The following is a 19,588-nucleotide window of genomic DNA, read 5'->3' as shown; positions in this document are numbered from 1 at the left end:
ATAGGGCATGCCTTCCCTTCACAATGCTGGCTCCACCTCATGTGGTGCATCTGATGTCCCTGACCTACACTGTGAAAGGAAAGAAGCAGTCTTGTCAACAAAAGGGCTCCAGGAATGACAAGAACTGGTTTGGACTAGGCAAAGGCCTCTCTGCCTTCAGAGAACAAAGGGAAAATTAGTATAAAAGAGGGGACCCAAACCCCGGAACTTTAGATCACTTTTGGGAAACAAGAAGAACCTTTGCTGAGGAGAGGAAACAGAGAAACTGAGGAGGAGACTATCCCTAAGCTGAGTGCTGTTTGGGGGATTGGCCTGCAGTGGTTGCCTGACTGCCATAGAAAGGAGAAAGGACTTTGTGCTACTTTCACATCAACTTGTAAAGGATCTACAAGGGCTTGAGATAGACCTTGCCTTCTTCTAAAGTCACAGGGACAACAGACTTCACCAACCAGCTCCCCAAGAGTTCTTTTTGAAGTGCCTACTGTTGTGTTGGGCCTTCTAAGGGACTGCGTGTCGCAAGGAGCTGGAAGCGCGACTCACGAAGAAGAAGCGTGTTGGCGCTGCAGCCGCTGTTGTTGCATCACTGGAGAAGGGTGTCGCCACTGTCGCTTCGCCTCGCAGAAGTGCCTCGCATTGCCGCCACATCAGACGCCATTGCTTCATCGGAGAAGCGTGTCACCGCCGCAGCAGCTGTCGTCGCATCACTGACGAAGGGTGTCTCTGCTGCCACATTGCTGAAGCATCCTGCATCACCGTAGAAAACTGTCTCCATCACATCAAACGCCGTTGCATCACCGGAGAAGCATGTCGCAGGGCCTGTCGCGACTTAGAAGAATCGTTGAGTCCCGCACGGCCTTCGGGCATGCACGCATCGTGTTGCATTAAGAACAAGACGCCATTTTTGTTTCATTGCACCAGATCTTCATCGTATCACGGCGCTGCGGGTCGCATCGCCACGGAAACGCAGTAAGAAACCGACGCATCACCTCCCCACGCGGAGAAGAACCGATGCATCCCCTACGCATCACTGTTCTTGTGTGTAAGGAACCAACGCATCACCTTCCCTGCAACACTTTCGTTGTATAGCGTTACGCATCCAAAGGTACATTGAACTTAAAGTGTCGCATTAGAGAACTAAGCTATTTCTACCATTTTTAAAGTACAGTATTATGGATTTGTGGTCTTGTGTTAAGTCTATATAAAAAATACTTATTTTTATACTGCAACTTGTGTGGTGTCCAGCTGTAGTGTTGTCTTTGGATTACTGTATGTGTTCACAAATGCTCTACACACTGCCTCTGAGATACGCCTGTCTGCTCGTGCCAAGCTACCAAGGGGGTGAGCAGGGGTTATTTTAGGAGTGTACCCCCTTACCCTAACTAGATGCAAGGGTCCCTATGTGGTCAAAGGTACCTACCTCTGCCAACTAGAGACCCCCAAATCTAACATCATTGATAATATCGACATAGCATCATTAAGGGAATCGATAATGTAGTTTATATCATGGCCTTCAGGAAAACAAGGGAGGCTTGCAAAGCAAGCAGTCAAGATTATTGCCATTTATCTTGCTGGTATCCTTTGTTCTTTTAGGTTGTATACAAATAATGGTTTTGGGCTTGGAGAAAGCAATCTGGCAATGATCTGGCCAGTCAACCAGACTAGCTTCATCAACTGATAAGAAATCCTGCCAAGCCATGCGTTCCAGAGTGGCTTGTTTATGTGTGTGTTTAAGCAATGATGTATGGGGTCATTCTCATGCAGGTAGGATACAAAAAGAGAAAGCTTGGTCTCATTAGGATTGTCCAAGTTTAGGTTGAACTCTGCTATGAATAAATTATTGTGATTGGAAAAGACAAGGTGAAAGGAAATGTGGGTCATGCAATATTTGGTTAAGGAGTTGTTTAATGAGAGATGATAAGCAATATTGATTTTGGTAGATTTAGTGACAGTGGATATCATTTCAATGATGAGGCACTGACGTGTATAGAAAGAATAAGATGACACTTGAAGACAGATGACAGAATTATTAAAAGTCAATGCAGCACAACCACCTTTTCACTATCTATTGAGCTGGAACATGAAATAATCTTAAGGAAAGAGAAGATCCATGCTGGGTTTAATGCATTTACCATGTTATATCGGCATATTGAGATCCAGGCCAGTGTCTTCAATAACCTATAAAGTGAGTTATCATGTCATTTATTGCTGACCTAATGAAGAAAAAAAAATCCCTTCCTTGGACGCAAAAACCACACCACACGATTAAAGTTCGCTCCACCTTTGAAGCATGCAACCAGCACACAGTTCCTTGTTATTTCAGCAATATATAAAAGTTCCAAAGGTCTATTTGGCCAATTAGAGATTTGTGCCCTTCTTTTAAAACGACAGCCAGAGTGCTGCACAATTGAATGTCCGATCAGCCCCGTTAACAGCGGAATCTCCGTATTAATATTTTTAGCGTTTTCATAGTGATTGACACGCTCGCCAAATTACCACAAATATCACTAAGACAAATCAGAACCTGACGGTGCAGTGCCGTAAGCTTAATCTTTCAGATTATATGATGGTACTTTCCTGACGAAGACACTTGGTGTCCAAACATGTTGAAGAAACCATCACTACTTCGCCCTTACCATCATTTTAAAATTTTATGTTCATGTCTGTTTTAATTATTATGTATATGGTTTTTTAGAAAATATATGCATTTTTGTGTAATTTGTATTAAGAAAATTATTAAATACTCTGATGATTTTTTTATAAAAATCGTTTTTTAGTTAAGTGTCATTTTTAATTTGCTGGTTTTCATTGCACTTTGGAATTTTGGTTTGCCTGGGGTTGTTACTTGTCATTATACTGTAATAACGTTTCACACCCAGATGAGTTCATCTGCAGCACAGCTCCTTCACTGCACGGTTTTACCAGACAGTGTTCATTCCATTAGTCCGGTTATCATGATTGCCATCCAAATTTGGACATATCAGACCAACTAGTTAGTTAGCGCCACCGTAAGATTACCCTGGTCTGCTGCCTTTAGAGGTTTCTGTTGCAAAGCTGAACAGGTTCAGGTGTAATCTTCATATGTGATATACACCTCAGGGACCTCTGGTATTCCGGAACCAGGCCATGCCACTCCCTCTTTATATGTGGGTGGGGCTCAAAGAACCCACGCTCCTCTTTTCACTGCCTCCAGACACACCCTACTGTTACATCTAGCGGGAAATGACTGCGGGGCTTGGCCATCAGTACTTTCTTGTTTTTTTCTACATGGCTGAGGGCTTCTAAGTTCTTGTGATATTTTCCAGCTCTAGGTTGTCTCACGTTGGCCAATGCAGGAGCCTTCTCCCTATCGGTTATCTCAAGTCCTGCCTTCTCTGCATACCGTACAGAATAAGGAGATTTCTGGAGCTCACACAAGCAATATCCTCTTAGCACCCGGATAGCTCCACTTTCATGTAAAAAGTTTCTAATAAAGGCATGTACTCAAAATGCAAACAACTATTTTTATCATGGCACTGTGATCAAATTTGAATTTGACTTTCTCATTTCACATACATTTGGGTTTATACCACAGAATGTTAACATTTGGAAAGATATAGAAATTACCAAAACTTATGCAGGAAATTCAGTGGATTAAATCCAGCCAGTAGAAGGTAGGGGAGCCATTCTTTGTAGTGCTGCTGTACCTTGGCTGCATGATTCCTGAAATCTTGTTCATCTTTTTTAGATGGTAATGAACAACCATGCTCCAAAAAAAGTCGAAAAAGTGAAAATTTCTCATGGTTCAAGCACTGTCCCAAGTGCATTCCCATCAGATTAGCCCCATATCTGAGAAGTATGGGAACTGTTCCAAAGTTCCTATAAGAAGAAATAACACAATAATTTCATAGAAAGCACAACACAAATAACTTTCTGGGTATATGCACGCTCAAGCATAATGTTCATAAAATTTAAGTAGCGCAGAGGATCAAGAAACTGACAACAGAAAGCATATAAGTACTAAACATAGTAATTCTTCTTATTGGTCTGCAGCCTTCTTTATTATAAGTGTGAAAATAATGCAGCTAGAGCTCGAAAGTTATTAACACTGTCAAATTGCACAGCTCGGGTAGTTGAAAAAGTGGAGATGAGGTGTGTCTGCTGGAAAAAGAAGGGTTGTTAAACTATCAATAAAAGGGCAACATCAGGGAGGAATTTGTACTTAAGTAGGAAAAAAATATGTATATGGCATGGGTCTAGCTGGTGAGAAATAGCATTCAGAAATATAATTTTCATAATTTAAGAAGAAAAGAATCTCATCAAAATATGATGGGGCAGAGGGAGCTGGGAAAACACTATCGGTGATGGCTGATATTCTTTGTAATTACTCATATGTCTAACCATATTTCCTTCAAACTCATGGGAGTATTTCAAAGCATCAAGCCCACAAAAGGTGTAGAAGTAGACTCGGTGATCTTACATTACACCTGGGAAATTTCAAGAATTGCATGTATGCTTCGAAACAAAATTCCTGAAATTACGCCATCAAGCCACATTGGGCATTTACGTGTAATATGCTGCAAAATTAACAGCCAGTGTACAGAAATAACACAAACAGCCAGAACGTGAGCAGCTGCTGCTCATGCCACTTGTAATGTTCACACTCTTTTTTAATTACGAAATTGACATGAAAGAGGAGTTGGCCTAACGGCTAGTGCGCTCGACCTCGGACCTGGGGATCTGGGTTCGAGTCTCGGTAACGACGCCAAAACCTCCTGTGATTCTGGGCAAATCACTTAATCTCCCAGTGCCTAACAAAACAAGCATTTGCAATGCAATAGGTCTCGCATTCGTGAGAGTTTAAGCTATTGGCATTGTAAATGACAATGCCCTTTATTTATCTGTTTTGATAATTAACACCTAAATAAAAGGCATTGTCATTTACAATGTCAAAAGCTCAAACTCTTGTAAATGTGAGACCTCGACCGCCACGGGCTGCTGGGAACATGACGGGATGCTTGGAAAGTGCAAGCCTGCATGGCGCCCTGAATGTTGGAGGAAAGCGTGTCGTGCCAGCAGTAGGTAAAACTCATTAAAGAAAAAGTGCTTAAAGACTAAATAAGACATGCCATGTAATAAACGAAGTAAAAGGGCCAGTCGTCTTGGGAGGTTACAAATGAAGACAAGGCGGTACTAAGGAGGGACTAAGAAGCCTATTAACCAATCAGAAGCCAGCATTTAGGAAGGACAATGGCACAAGCCAATAACAAATATGGGCGGAGAGTGGGTGGGGCTTCAAAACCATACTTCAATACAGCATTCCTCGCAGCGCATGTGCTGCCCAGGTTTGACCTAAAAAAGCCACCCATGTCCTGGGGAGGTTTTACACCCCAGAATGGACTGTGGCTGACCAAACGCCACACAATGAGGTGAAAGCCTGCTCTCTGCAGGGGATCCCTGCTCATTGTGTGCGTACCATGTGATATCAGCTTCTCAGCAGATGACCGTATGAAGGGAGCTGATATTGTGTAACACATGATGGCACCCTGTGAGCTGGAAGTTCTGCCGTTGGCTTCCAAGCAGGAGAGCTTATGAAGTGGTCATCTTCAGAAAGGAATGTAGATCTCTAAAGCAAAGGAAAGCTAAGCCGCTCCATATCATATTTTAAGTGTGTGTGTGAGAGAGACAGAAATTGAGCTACTATTTTTATCATACCCTTCTGTCGCTGCTACTACACGTGCCACATTTAACGCTTCTATACCAAGCCCGGTAAGCACCTCTGGGCGAATATGGAACCCTGCATACCCAGCACAGTGTAAGAGGGGATCCCAGTGTTGTGAAACAATATACACTGCACTCAAATTATGGTGTGACATAGGACTGACCATCTAAACGAAGGCATCAAGCATCTACCCAGACCTAGAAATAGCTGAATAATTGCTTTTTTGTGGAAAACCCCATATCCGATAAACAAACTTTAGATAAGCAATTAAAAAGCTCTCATAAATTTAGGCGTGCACATTTCTTGCATTTATCTTTTTCATGATCACACCCTGTGCAAACAATATAACAATAATGATGATGATAATAACAACAATAAAGCAACAAAACAATGCATTTATCCGTCATCACTTGTATCGTTGTAAAATGCAGAATTCTACACTTGAGTGACATTTTGTACCTGATTCAGTCAATGTCGCCTGTCACCTGAGGCAACGAACATGCGTCTGCTGGACAAGCACACCGCGGTCTGCAGAGGCAAGCATGAATGAAGGCACGCACGTGAGCCGTGACAGAAGCCACGGCGCCCCAGTGCCACCCCGGTACCCTCTGCAGCGCCAGCGGCCACCCTCTGCAGGTCACCGGGGCCTGTCATGTGCGCAGTGACGCGCGCTCAAGGAAACCCTCTCCCTCCTCCCGCCCGGACCTCCATGCACCCCCCCGCGTTCCCACCACTGATAAAATAGCCGTATATTACCTGCCCCACCTCACTCAGCACGGCAGCCCCATGTCCTTAGTCGTCACGCCAAGAATGTGGCAGCCGCAGCTTGGAAATTCCCATTGTCCGCTCGCTGAAGCCATCCGCACAAAAAAAAAAAAGCTAAACTGCAGGTAAGGGAATCTCATAAAACTAAAAGCAAACTGCGGATGAAAAATGTTGTGATTACCAACACCCCCAAAGTTTCATGCAAGGAAGCCCTTTGAAATAAATCTCTGCCCTGGTGAACGAGGCAGGAAGACAGGCAAACACGGAGGAGACGTGGAGCCACTTCCTTTGGGCGGGACTTCCGTCTTTTGAAGTCCCGCGCACGCGCCCACGGAGTACCTGAGAGCGGGGCTCCCATGCCCGAGGGAGAGCCCCGGCTACCGAAGTCCCGAATGGCGGTAAGTGGGGCTTAGTTCTAGGCAGGAGGGGGGTGCGCTTGTGTGTGTGTATGTGTGCGATGGCGGCGGCGGCGGGTCTTTGTATGTGTGCGTGCGTGTGTGTAGGTGCACTGGTGTGTGTGTGGGGGGGTCTCTGTGTGTGCGTGTAGGTGCGCTAGTGTGTGTGTAGGTGCGGCGGCGACGGGGGGGTGTGTGTGTGTGCCTGTGTATGTGTGTGCCTGTGTATGCGTGTGGCTGTGTATGCATGTGGCTGTGATGTGCGCATGCGTGAATGTGGGTGCGCGTGCACGCAGTGCAATCCAGCCGAAGAGAAGCGCGTGGCAGTTCCTTGTCCTTCATTCCCCCGAGTCAGCTAGCTATAAGTCTCCACCTGGACGCATCCTTCGGATGCGAATTCCAGGCTCGACCTAAAAAATGAATGCGTGTCCTCATGTAACTTAACTGGTGCTATGTAAAGCGCTCTGATACCCCATTCGGTTCGGGTCTAGTTCGAGCTATATAAAACTCTGCAAAAAAAAAAAAAAGACGCATGTCACACTAAAATATAACGCTAAGCTAAAGGACAAATTTTCATTTCAGAAAATATTGTGAAATTTCCTCAACATTTTGCATATTTACATTTAAAAAATTACGCAAATTTTGCACACCACTATATAGGAGGAATGCAAGCAAATATTCTAAACTACTGTCAATCTCTTGGGATTGCAATCCAGCCCATTGTTTTTGCTCACCGTGCCACGCAAGGCAGAGCCCCGCCTCATGCAAATCAGTCCTGCACTTACCATATTCAACTGCAAGGTGAAACCCTCTCCAGAAGAGAACACTAACAAACCTAGATCAGTTTTGCCCTTATTAGGTCTTCTCAGTGAGATATAGCTTGGATCCTGTGTTAAAGAGAACAAGGGACCCACACCTAAGTATACCCTTAACCACGTAAAGCATTACAGCAAACACACAAGAAGTAATGGGAGGAATGCTTGCTGGTGTTTCCCTTAATATTTTAGAGAAAACACAAGTAGCTTACTAGTAAGTGACATTCAGTTGAGCGTACAATGCTTCTATGTCCCGGACCCAACCTTGACTCTAACTGTGAAACCAACATCCCATTGACGGTGTAGTATTGTACAATACAGGAGACTATGCATGGTAGAAAGGAGATTTGGGTTCACTTTGTCCGATTAGGATTGCTATACATGAGATAGAATAAGTCGCAAAATCTGAAACCAAAAACCTTTTTTAGGAGTCAAATAAAAATTGAGGAGCTTCAAGGAACTTCTGCACATTCAGTTTGTGAAGGATTTGTGTGCCATTCGAAAGCATTCAAGAACAATGAAGGTTTAACAATTGAGTTGAGATAACTGCTGTTTTATTTTAAGCATCTACATAAATGTCATCAATCAATCAATCAGGGAATTGTAAGCGCGCTACTCACCCGTGAGGGATGGGGGGCGGAGGGTCCGCAGATCTGTTCAGACAAAGAGCCAGGTCTTGAGTGTCTTCCTAAAGGTGTTCAGGGAGGGGGTGCGTCTGATGTCTGCTGATAGCTCGTTCCAGGTCTTGGATGCAATGAACACAGCAAGTGGGACATGTGACTTCCTACCTTAAGTCTGACAAAACAGTCAAGGAAAAGGTTGTAGCTGCTATAGCTGGTGCTAACGCAGCTATGGATCTCTCTGTACCTTCTGCATTACACAAACCCCGACAGGGTGGAGGCACTTAACAGCTATCAGCTCATCTAATACCAGCACTACTCAGGATAACTACACATGATCAAGTAGCGCTGCGCCATCTTCTATTCACAAAGGTGTGCATCCTTCCTATGCATAATCCCATGTGAGACTTGTTGTGGCTAATTTGGGGCATTCTTTTACCTACCTGTAGAACTGAGAAATAGGAATCTCACCTGTTCACAGTTCGCCCTGCTCCAAAGTGTCTCCATGCAGGTTTAGAACTTAAAATCATTTAGTGGGATGCAAGGAAATCCAGAAGTTAAGTGTCTTAGGAAACGCAGAAATGTGGAGGCGCAGTGTGCAAAACACCAAGAATCCATTTCGTTAGAAGCTAGGCACCCCATTAAACTGCACCTTTGCTGAGCGAATACTATCAAGCATAAGAAGCAAATACACTTAATCATCGATTCTTGAATGGATATTGCATTCCTTTCAGAGTCATCTCCTAAATGTCTGCAACCTCTACTTGCTCGTGGCCAAGGGAAAAATACAAACAAAGTTATTGCTAGGGTGGTTCGTGATCCGTTGTATGCCCCCCTTTGGCAAGCTGATATCATCGTCTTTGGATGTTGTAGCAAAGAAGGAACAAGGGAAATACTGCTTAACTCATAACTTGTCCTACAGTTACGGGGCATTTCTGGAAAACCACAGCCTTTACCCAGCCTTCACCCAAAATAATGCATTGTGAGGTACACCTACTTTGACAGGGTATAGCCCAACTGTAAACGAAAATTAGAAGAGGCATTGATGGACAAAGATAATACAGAGTGCCTTCACTTCACATTCAAGGAACAAATGTACGTAGATAAATGCATGGCCTTGGATTCTTCTACCATGTACCATATTCTAAGACTTTAAGTCATTCCCAAGAAAGGGCAGTCAAGGATATAAAGGGTTTTGATGGTATTTTCCATGTTGGGTGTTTTCTTATATAACTCTATGGTCATTGCATTGCTGATTGGAATCAGAACTTGATCGCTGAACCGGAACTACTGAGTGGGAGCTACGGAACCGCGGAAGCTGTGCTGAGCTGCCAACTTCCGTACTCACGAGCCCCGTATCCCACGACCTCCGTATCCATGAGTACAGAAACGGAGATGGGGGCAAGTCAATCAGTGAGTAGAGAACAGTTGCATTGGAGGGTGACAGCCTAGTGCCCCGGTTCCTCCCGTACTCGAGGTGGCGGTAGGCGCTAGGCCAGTGCAGCTTGCACTACGGAGAGGTCTGCTTTACCCCCTACACTCCTACGCACAGCACTTCACCACACCGCGTCTCACGCACCTGAGCAGAGGTAGGCTAAGGCAATCAAGCCAGGAATAGCAGGGTTCACGGTGCAACGTTGGTCATCTGTCCACGGGGGGCACAATTCTGCACACAAAGTTAGGCCAGGCAGCTGCCAGTGTTCTAGGGTGGTCATACGGGCTGCAGAGGCGGCAAATTAGCAGACAAGTGAGTTGGTGACGGGGTGGGTTTGAAGTGGTTGCGAAGTACCAACTCACCCGCCTGTACACCCAGCTGGGGTTTTTCCTGCTTCAATTGCCTAGGAGCAGGGAGGAGCCCTGACGAACGGCACCAGGGAGAAAACCAAGTGGAAAGAACATAGTGTGAGACAGCAGCAGACTCTGCCGAACCAGAGGTGAGCCGTATTTCTGCAAAGCGCTTTGTATTACAGCGATAGCCCATACTAAACCTCACAAAACCTGCATCCAGTTTAGCTCCCTGTGGTCCTCCCATTGGTCGCTCATCAGTCTCCAGTGACTCTCAACGAGAGGAAATTCACCCAATCAACTTCGAGCTTACAATTCACTTATACAAAAGGAAAAAAAGGGGGAGGGGAAATAATTAAATAAACACGCGATCTATCAGAGTCAGGAAGACCCCGGGAAAGAAAACAAACACCCAAAGGCGAGTAACTAAAACAAGGCAGAAAATGGGGAAAATAGTAAACACAAACAAATCAAGTCAAACACTAAGGAGCCCATTAATCTCCCCAATAAGTACTATGTTTGGGAAAGCGGCCATAAATACAAAAGAGAACCAAAATTCGAGATTTCATTTCCTTAAGGACCCTGGGTAACCATCTATGCAATAACATGAGAGACACCAGGTCTTCTGATGCCATTGGCCCCCCTAAGAATCGGCCATTGGCCGGCCACAAAACTGGAGGAGAAACCTCCCACAAACGCTTCAGGGCCAACAAACCAACCATAAACTGTGGACCAAGCCCCTTGCGTATCGAGTTATCGATTGGAAAACCAAGATAGGAAAAACGTAGCAAACGGGTGCCCACTGCAACACACCTTTACAACGACAGCACTTGTGCATGCTGCAGGTGCTGAAAACAACAAAGCAGAGAACCACGTGAGGGTTACCCAAGGCTCGTCGTCGGGTTTTTCTAAAAACGATGGTGAAAGCACATCCGTAAATCCAGATACAAGGCAAGAGAACCAAGTCCAATCCACTTCGATGGGCGCACTTGTTCAGGACATAGGGCAAGGTCATACTTCCATTTTGCAAGCCACTCAATCAGGGTGGAAGATTTTGATCTCTCAAGGTTAAACTCAAGTATGTCACCAACAAACATGGATAGCTCGCATGATCCTTATCCCAAACAAATCAATCAAGAGGTAATTTACAAGGCCCTAGAAAGGGAAGAAAGGGAAGATCACCATTCTAACGTGAGTCAAAATAACGGACAAGTGAACAAAATAAGTCTGACTAAAGATAACTCGGACAAACTAACCAGACAACTACTGGAGGCTACACAAAATCCCAAAAATAGAGACTTCGAAACAAACTTATCACCCAAACTTAAGTAAAATATTATTATAACTGATCACAATTCACATACTGGGACAGGAGACATACTTAGAAATCCAAATAACCAACTGGAACTTTTCGCCCGACTGTTGCATGCACTTCAAGCATCAACAGACACTCCTATAACGCAGTCAGATAAACTTGACATCCAAATAGATCTAATGAACATCATTGCATTGTACATCTCGGGGATCAATACGAAATTGGATAAATTAACTACTCTTATAACAGGAGCGCAATCCATATTCTCTCCGCAGGAATCTCCCTGTGCTTGTTGTCCAATACTTGACAATCTGATCTTCTTACCAGCATTAATGGACCAGATTCCTAATTTCAGCAAATGCCACATCACCCCCAAGTCTCACTTTGACAGTACAGATAAAGAACAATGGGGCTCAACTGCAAAGCAGCAACGATCAACTGCTGACAAGGTAGCGTGCTGCCGCTGTAGCGCTACGCGCTTTCACCGCTGTAATTGATTTTAAAAATACCTGTTTCTTATTTGATTTATATTTGGGTTACTTTCCCCTGTTTTTACTACCCACTTTACTCACACCATAATCGGCTGAGCACCGCTACTTGAGCGGGTCCGGTTCCTGGGGTGTGACGCTCTTACTTCCGCCATCTTGGAGTGGTGTGGGTGCTGGTCAGGCGCCAGTACCGGCGTGCGCTCTACTGCGCAGGTGCCAGCGAGGGACAGCTATTTAGGGCGAGTCCCAGCATTGCTCGGCCTGACAAGGTAGCGTGCTGCCGCTGTAGCGCTACGCGCTTTCACCGCTGTAATTGATTTTAAAAATACCTGTTTCTTATTTGATTTATATTTGGGTTACTTTCCCCTGTTTTTACTGCCCACTTTACTCACGCCATAATCGGCTGAGCACCGCTACTTGAGCGGGTCCGGTTCCTGGGGTGGGACGCTCTTACTTCCGTCATCTTGGAGTGATGTGGGTGCTGGTCAGGCGCCAGTACCGGCGTGCGCTCTACTGCGCAGGTGCCAGCGAGGGACAGCTATTTAAAGCTCCTCCCCTAGCGCAGCGGGATCGCGCAGCGGGGGCGCCCTCGCATAGCCTGAGTCTTGCCAGAGTCCTGCCCGTTTGCGCCCGTCCTCGGGCGCAGCGGGCCTCTCTTTCTTCGGCCAGGCCCTTCCATTGGCATAGTGATGCCTACCTATTCTAGAGAGACACTCTGGGCTATTGGGCGGACCATTCCGAAATGTCATCTGGCACCAATTCATCCTCTATGCGGCCCCTACCATTGCGCCTGCAAGAGATGGGTGCTGGATTCCCCTGTGCCCGTTCGCCAGAGGGATGATACTTCTGCCCCCCGGAGTCAATGCTCCACGCGTACGCTACGGGTGTGGAGTCTAAATACCAGGTCCTTGGTGAAGCACCATCAAGCCATTTATGACCTTATTAGGGACGAGTCCCCCGATATATTTGCCATCACGGAAACGTGGCTTCAGGAGGCGGATGTGGCCATTGTCAATCTGGCCTGTCCACCTGAGTATTCCATCTATACTCTTAACCGGCCTACGAGAGGTGGCGGCATCGCCCTTATAGTTAGGTCCTGTTTCACCTGTAATTGGAATGGTCTTACCATCGCTGGCTGTGAAAGTGCCTCTTTTAAGATCTCAATCAGCCCCCAGTTTTCGTTCTCTGGGATGGTTGTCTATCGACCTCCGGGTAGCGAAGTGAAGTTCAGAGAAGTTTTCCCAGACGCTGTTGGCGCGTTGGCTATGGGCTGCGCCAACTTTTCCATCCTGGGAGATCTGAATCTTCACTTCGATAACCATAACATCTCGGCCGTTAGCAGCATCTTAGCTGACCTAGAGGCCCTTCAGCTAATTCAACGGGTATCACAGCCCACTCATGTAGGGGGTCACATCCTGGATCCCTTCTTTACGAATCTAGCTGAGGCTAACATCTTGACTATCTCCCCATTAGGGTGGACGGATCACTTTCTTGTGTCCATTCGGTATCCTCTGCCTGAAACCCCGTCTGTTCCACCTGCCAGACTGGTGCCCAGGCGGCACTGGAACAAACTCAGGCTGGAGGATCTGCACCGTATTCTGGTGGAGGAGCTGTTAGGCCCTCTAGATAATGTGGAAATGGGCTATGACCAGTTCTGCCGGTGGATTACCAGGGCGCTTGACTCTCTGATTCCCATTACCTTGAGCAAGTTGAGCTCTAGAGAGTCGAGTCCCTGGTATGATGGTGCCTTACGCGCTTTGAAGGGTACTTGCAGACGGGCGGAAAGAGCATGGCGGAAGGCCTATGAGATCGATAAGAAGGCTGCATACCTGGCCTCCGTTAAGCTCTATCATCGAGCTATCTGTCGAGCTCGCGCGGCGTTCTATTCCTTGGAATTCCGCAACAGCCCGAACCCGTCCAAAACCATCTTTAAAGTACTTAAAGACCTCTTGGCGAAACGGACCTCTTCTTCGGCAGTCTGTACCACTTCCCATTGCGAGGCCCTGGCATCTTTTTTTCTAGAGAAGGTCCAGGCTATTTACCAGACCTTCCCTAGCATTGGGCCAGCACCGGGAGCTCTTGATTGCATTCAAGACCTTACCATCATGCGTTCTCTTCCCCCACTATCATCTGAGGGGTTTAACAAATTGGCCCAGCAAATTAAATCAGGTTCTCCTTCGGATCCCTTAAAACCTGTCCTTTTCAGAGACCAGTCTTTCTTGGGACGCTCTACGGTGTGTTCCCTGATCAACCTTTCGCTGGCTTCGGGCCTAGTCCCAACCAAATGGAAGCAGGCGGTGGTCTCCCCGATCCTGAAGAAGCCTTCGTTGGACCCATTAAAACCTGAGAACTACCGCCCTATTTCATTGCTTCCTTGGCCGGCGAAGGTTGCGGAGGCTCACGTTAACTTGCCCCTTTCTGAACATCTCACTCGGGCCAAGGTCCTGGACCCCAAGCAGAATGGTTTCCGTGCTGGTCACAGCACGGAAACAGCCCTCCTCGCCATGGTGGAGCACTTGCGTATGGTGTTGGATAACGGTCAGACGGCGGCGCTTGTACTTTTAGATCTCAGCACCACCTTTGACACTGTCTCTCACCGCATTTTGCTACACCGCCTAGAGGAGATTGGCATTGGTGGGCTTGCTCTGCAGTGGTTCCGCTCCTTTCTCGACAATCGCTCCTTTTGCGTGGCCATCCCTCCTCATCAGTCCACATTCCATTCTCTGGCCATGGGGGTTCCGCAGGGATCCTCGCTGAGTCCCACGTTATTTAATCTATACGTGAGACCGCTGGCTGAGGTCGTTAAGCAGTGGGGCATGACTATGGTCTCAAATGCCGACGATACTCAGCTAGCGGTTACTATCAGTGGGGATGCGGAACGGGATGCCCCTAGGTTTCAGAGTGGACTGAGGGCAGAGGCCAGTTGGATGACGGCCAACTGTCTCCAACTTAACGCAAAGAAAACTGAAATCATGATTGTTGGTAAGAGAGCGGAGCTTTGGGGGGACAGGTGGTGGCCTCCTGAATTGGGGCCACTTCCAACTCCGGTCGCGGAAGTGAGAAACCTGGGAGTTTGGCTGGACCCCCCCCTTAATTTTGCTGGCCACACGAAGAGAACTGCGGCCTGCTGTTTTGGTGTCCTTCGGGGACTAAGACCTGTCCTCAAATTTTTTGATGCCCCGACCAGGCAGCTGGTGATTCAGGCGACGGTGTTGTCCCGGCTTGACTATGCCAGTTCCCTCCTGGTCGGGGCCAATCAGGCTGATATCACCCGCCTGCAGCGCGTCCAAAATGCTGCAGCCAGAGTGATAGTTGGCTTGCCCAGGTTTTGCCCCGTCTCTAACACTCTACGCTCCTTGCATTGGCTGCCGGTGAAGATGAGAATTCACTTTAAGGTGTTATATCTGGCCTTTAAAATCTTGAAAGGCTCTGCCCCCCAGATTGTCACCAACCTTTTGTTTCCCTATGTCCTGTCACGTTCTCTCAGATCCGCTGGCCAGGCTCTCGCCGTGGTTCCCCGGTTCAAACTTTGCCGGGCCGGGGGTCGTTCTTTTCGAGTGAGGGCTGCGGCCATCTGGAACTCTTTACCGGTTGAGGTCCGCCTGCTGGAGGACCTTATGTTGTTTCATAAAGCCATAAAAACTCTTCTGTTTTAAATTTTTCTCCCTCCAGTTATCCCCCCTGCGGTTTTGCTTTTAGTGTTGCTGTGCTCTATCTTGTTCTGCGCCGGGACGCTCCTTTGTTGGAGCAGCTGCGCGCATTATAAATGCCCTTAGCATAGCATAGCATCACTGGTAGTTTGAGACACCACTTTGGAACTTAAAGATGGTACCCAGTTACCATCCACAGAAATGGCAGAATCCCCAAAGGCTGAACTAATGGCGACACAGAAGGTCAACTCAGGAAAGCCTAAGACACATATTCACTCTAGAAGACAAAAAAAGCGGGAAAGGAAAGCCAGGAAAAAAACCTGGAACAGGTGAAACATCATTCTACCAGAGTGTACCCCATTTTCACTACATCTCGCGAAGGAAAAATCTCAAAAGAGCTTTCCACTCCACCTATATCAGATAACCTACTTCCTAACATCAGCATCCAAAACAGAGGGCCTGCAGGCAAGAATACAGACAAGTCAGTGGCCGCTAAAATACATAACAGTGACTTTACTTCCACTGAAGATTTGGACCCTCGTGAGGAAACTGAAATACATAAGAAAGTTGGCCCAGCTAGTCCAATTGTACAAGAAGCTAAGAAGGGAGCAGGTAGAGTGGAAAACAAGAAAGAAAAAAGCCCAACGACATTCAATTTACAAACACTGGCTAGCGCTCAAAATCAGTTGCAATTAAGAACAGAAAGTCTCAAAATCATCAACAGCTCAAACCCAACTTCGAAAGCAAAACAATGCTTAGGCAGCACTGATGCAATACTCCACCTTGAGCAGTAGGAAATCAAAGATCACAATGGACTGCAACAGCCGGAAGCATCCAACAAATACACTTTGCCACACAAAGTAAGACATGTCAGCCGGTCGCCACAAGGGCAAGTTAGGTTTCATATTCAAAATCTGAAAAAAAAAAAACTTGGAGGATTACAATCATATAGAAACATCAAGGGCACTAAGGAACAACCATGTATAGCAACAGATAACATGGACGCCTGAATGCGAATCGCAAGGTAGGCATGACATTCTGAATAGAAGCAACATACTAAAATTTACGGGTGAAATTCGGGATTTAAAACACATACAAACGGCCGACCTCCTGGCAGTACAATTTCTTTCAGTGGGACAGAAAAAATCCAAAGAGCAAACATTGACCACATGGCACACTGCAGAGATAGCTCAGCTAATTTTAAACGGCTCGGACCAATTTGAAGCCTGGGGCATAAAAATATCTACACCAGCTGTACCTTGCTATCCTTGTCCTCTGAATGAAAACCAAAAGTATCAAATCAAACAAGAGCCAAATCAAACAATGGAAACAAAACTGGTTTATTCAATCTTACAGAACGTCAAAGGAAGACATAGCACTGAACTGATAAGATCTAGTAAAGACCTGCAAGTACAAACTGATCCAAATCCAAACCAATGGAACTGGCTCCCAAGCACTCTTAACACCAAGAAGAGCGATTGATAAAGGAAAGATAAAGCGGGCAATTCTCAGGAAGGAACTATCCACAAGTTATCATGGAATATAGCGGGAGCAAAAGAACTGCTTGAAAAAGGCCTCCCTCTTCATGAGTGGGCCACTTTCGACATATTAGCCCTACAAGAGACATGAGCTTTGGAAGATCTCCCTCTAGTCGGTTTTGGTCACTTTACAGTAGTGGAAGAAAAATGTAAACAATATGGTCGTGCAGAAGGTGGTTTGGCAATTTACATATCCACAGCACTAAACATTACATCAGAACAGTTAAAATCTCAAGACCCCAACATTCAACTCAAACTTACGGACCAGCACCTGGACATGAAGAGAGCAGTTCTATTGATCAATTATTGCACGTAACCAACGGCTCAAAAAACACAAAAAGACAATACCGCACTTTAAATCTAATTTAATTTACCTTCCAGACGAAGTCAAAATACTGTCAATGGACAGCAGTTGCTGGAGTGTAAAGCAACAATTCCAAACTAGGATGACTCGTCCAGAATACATTGGTCAACATCTAGTAAAAGCACTGGAATACCACGGCAAGCGTGTGATGAATTTTAGATCGTAGAAGATAACCTGCCGAAAAATACTTACCATGGTCCAGGGTCTCAATCGATACTTGATTTCACGGTCATCACACTCCCCTTATTGTCTTCTTTTGCGCACTTCTACATAGAATACACCACACTGAGCGATCATTCGTTCCATCTCATTGAATTCAACCTTAATCTGTCTAAATTTCAAACTGTTACGGTACCAGAAGGTAAATTGAACACGATACATTTAAAATGTCTCAAGTGGACAAATGAAACTAAATTGGAGTGGTTTACAACATCTGAAGATCTACTTACGGTTTCGGTATTAGAGAGTTCCAACAGGATGCAAGCCTGGTCCATTTTTTGAGTAAATTAACATCAGTAATGACAAAATCCCAAATTAAAGCCATAAGACATAAACCTTTTAATGTTTTAACAAGCGAATCTCAGAAATTAAAAAGTTACCTAAAAAGAACATACAGGAAACTACATTCAGCTAACAACAACGGCCTTACATAGGAAGCATTTTGGCTACAGCGGAAACTCTACAAAAAGAAACTATGGGAAAAATAAAAGAACAAGCAAGGAGAGTTTTTGGCCCAAATCACTATAGAGTGTAAGGCACCCTATTTCAAACAAATTTTGGAAAACGATAAACTATCTGAACAGGCCAGGGAACGCCTTAACATCTAATGTGCAGGAACAGGATTGGGCTATTTATATAACACAGACATTTGAAGAGAATATTGACACTCCACAACTGACTCAGCAGCCACCTGATCCCTCAAGTAATTGACATCTATCAGAATCAGGCAAACGTCAATAACATAAAATAACCAGGAACGAAGAAGTTGACCGTCAAGGGATACCTAAAACATACGGTTCCCACTACTCAGTGGAGGAAATAACAAATATAATAAACAAAAGTAAAGGAGACGGAGCTCCTGGTCCTAACGGCATCTCACAAGCCATCTTTAAACACAACACAGATTTCTGGAGTAACCGTCTGGCAACGCTGTACGCCGAAGTTAAGTCCCAAAACCAAATACCAGTCAGCTGGCAAGGATCAATTATTACACCTATATACAAAGGAGGAGATAGAACCATTTCTAACATCTTATCAATCCCTCTAATAGCAGAGAAATGCAAGCAAAACATCAGAGCCTGCACGTCTATTTCATTGATCTAAAAGCTGCATTTGACAGTGGGTATCTGTTAAAGATTGGAGGGATTTGTTAGTATGAGCTGAAAGCCATTTTGTATTTTGGCAGCCACTTTTAGGTAGCCATGTGCTCGCCATGTGCTGTTTCCCTCTTCAGAGCCTTGCACATGCTCAGAAGGGCCTAGCTAGTAGAATGCACCTGCTTCTCTTGTATAAATGTCAGGCTATTTTTGCTGCTGTATGGAGAAGTAACTCTCCTCCCACTTAGTTGAGCAAGCAGATTTTGCATGCCCTTATTGGGCATTTTGCATGCTTACATGAGCCAGGACTGCCACTTGGTCTTATGCTGACTATGTAACCCTAAGCATATATATGGCCCCAGTTTTCTGTACTCCTTAGACTGCCTCATTCATTTGCTAAGGATTCTGTGTGACGCAGTCTCCCTCATTTGAGGAAATTAAAGATGTTACTTTTATATTTCAGCTTCTGTGCCAATTTGTTGGTTTAAAAGGACCAAGTATCAGTGAGACCCCCTGATAAGGTTTCTATTTTCTTCAGATCAACAACTTCTGTGGACTAAACTCCGGGCCTGGAATACACCTCACAGAATTTTAAGGGGGCTAATGTTATTGTACTCTGAAACATGGGTGAGAGTAAAACTTGGTGACGGTTCTAGAGTTTCGAGAAAACTGCACACAAACAAGGGATTGAAACAGGGATGTGTGCAAGCCCCACATCTATTTAATCTATTTATGTCAGTCCTGTCAGACAAGCACAACAAGATCAACTCCCACCCACCGCATTTGGGTCCACTAGCCCTTTCACACCTTGCTTACGCAGACAATGTAATCTTACTGAG

The 19,588-nt window shown here is 45.5% G+C and overlaps 1 protein-coding gene across 7 annotated transcripts in view; it reads right to left on the bottom strand.

The window, feature by feature from the left end:
* The window catches only part of ASB3 (ankyrin repeat and SOCS box containing 3), a 471,022-nt gene that overhangs the window by 95,059 nt on the left and 356,375 nt on the right, over positions 1-19,588 (bottom strand). For 6 of the 7 annotated variants that reach the window (XM_078649594.1, XM_078649598.1, XM_078649595.1 and 3 more), the window contains one exon: positions 3,604-3,855. The exons of the other annotated variant lie outside the window; for it this stretch is intronic. In XM_078649594.1, the coding sequence (XP_078505720.1) occupies positions 3,604-3,855 (252 nt within the window). The remainder of the gene's footprint in view (positions 1-3,603; positions 3,856-19,588) is intronic. 7 annotated transcript variants of the gene reach the window in all.

This window comes from Lissotriton helveticus, chromosome 6 (genome assembly GCF_964261635.1).
Source record: "Lissotriton helveticus chromosome 6, aLisHel1.1, whole genome shotgun sequence".
Taxonomy (NCBI): Eukaryota; Metazoa; Chordata; class Amphibia; order Caudata; family Salamandridae; genus Lissotriton; species Lissotriton helveticus.
Note: the sequence above shows the minus strand (reverse complement) of the source record. Positions and strands in the feature narration are given on the sequence as shown.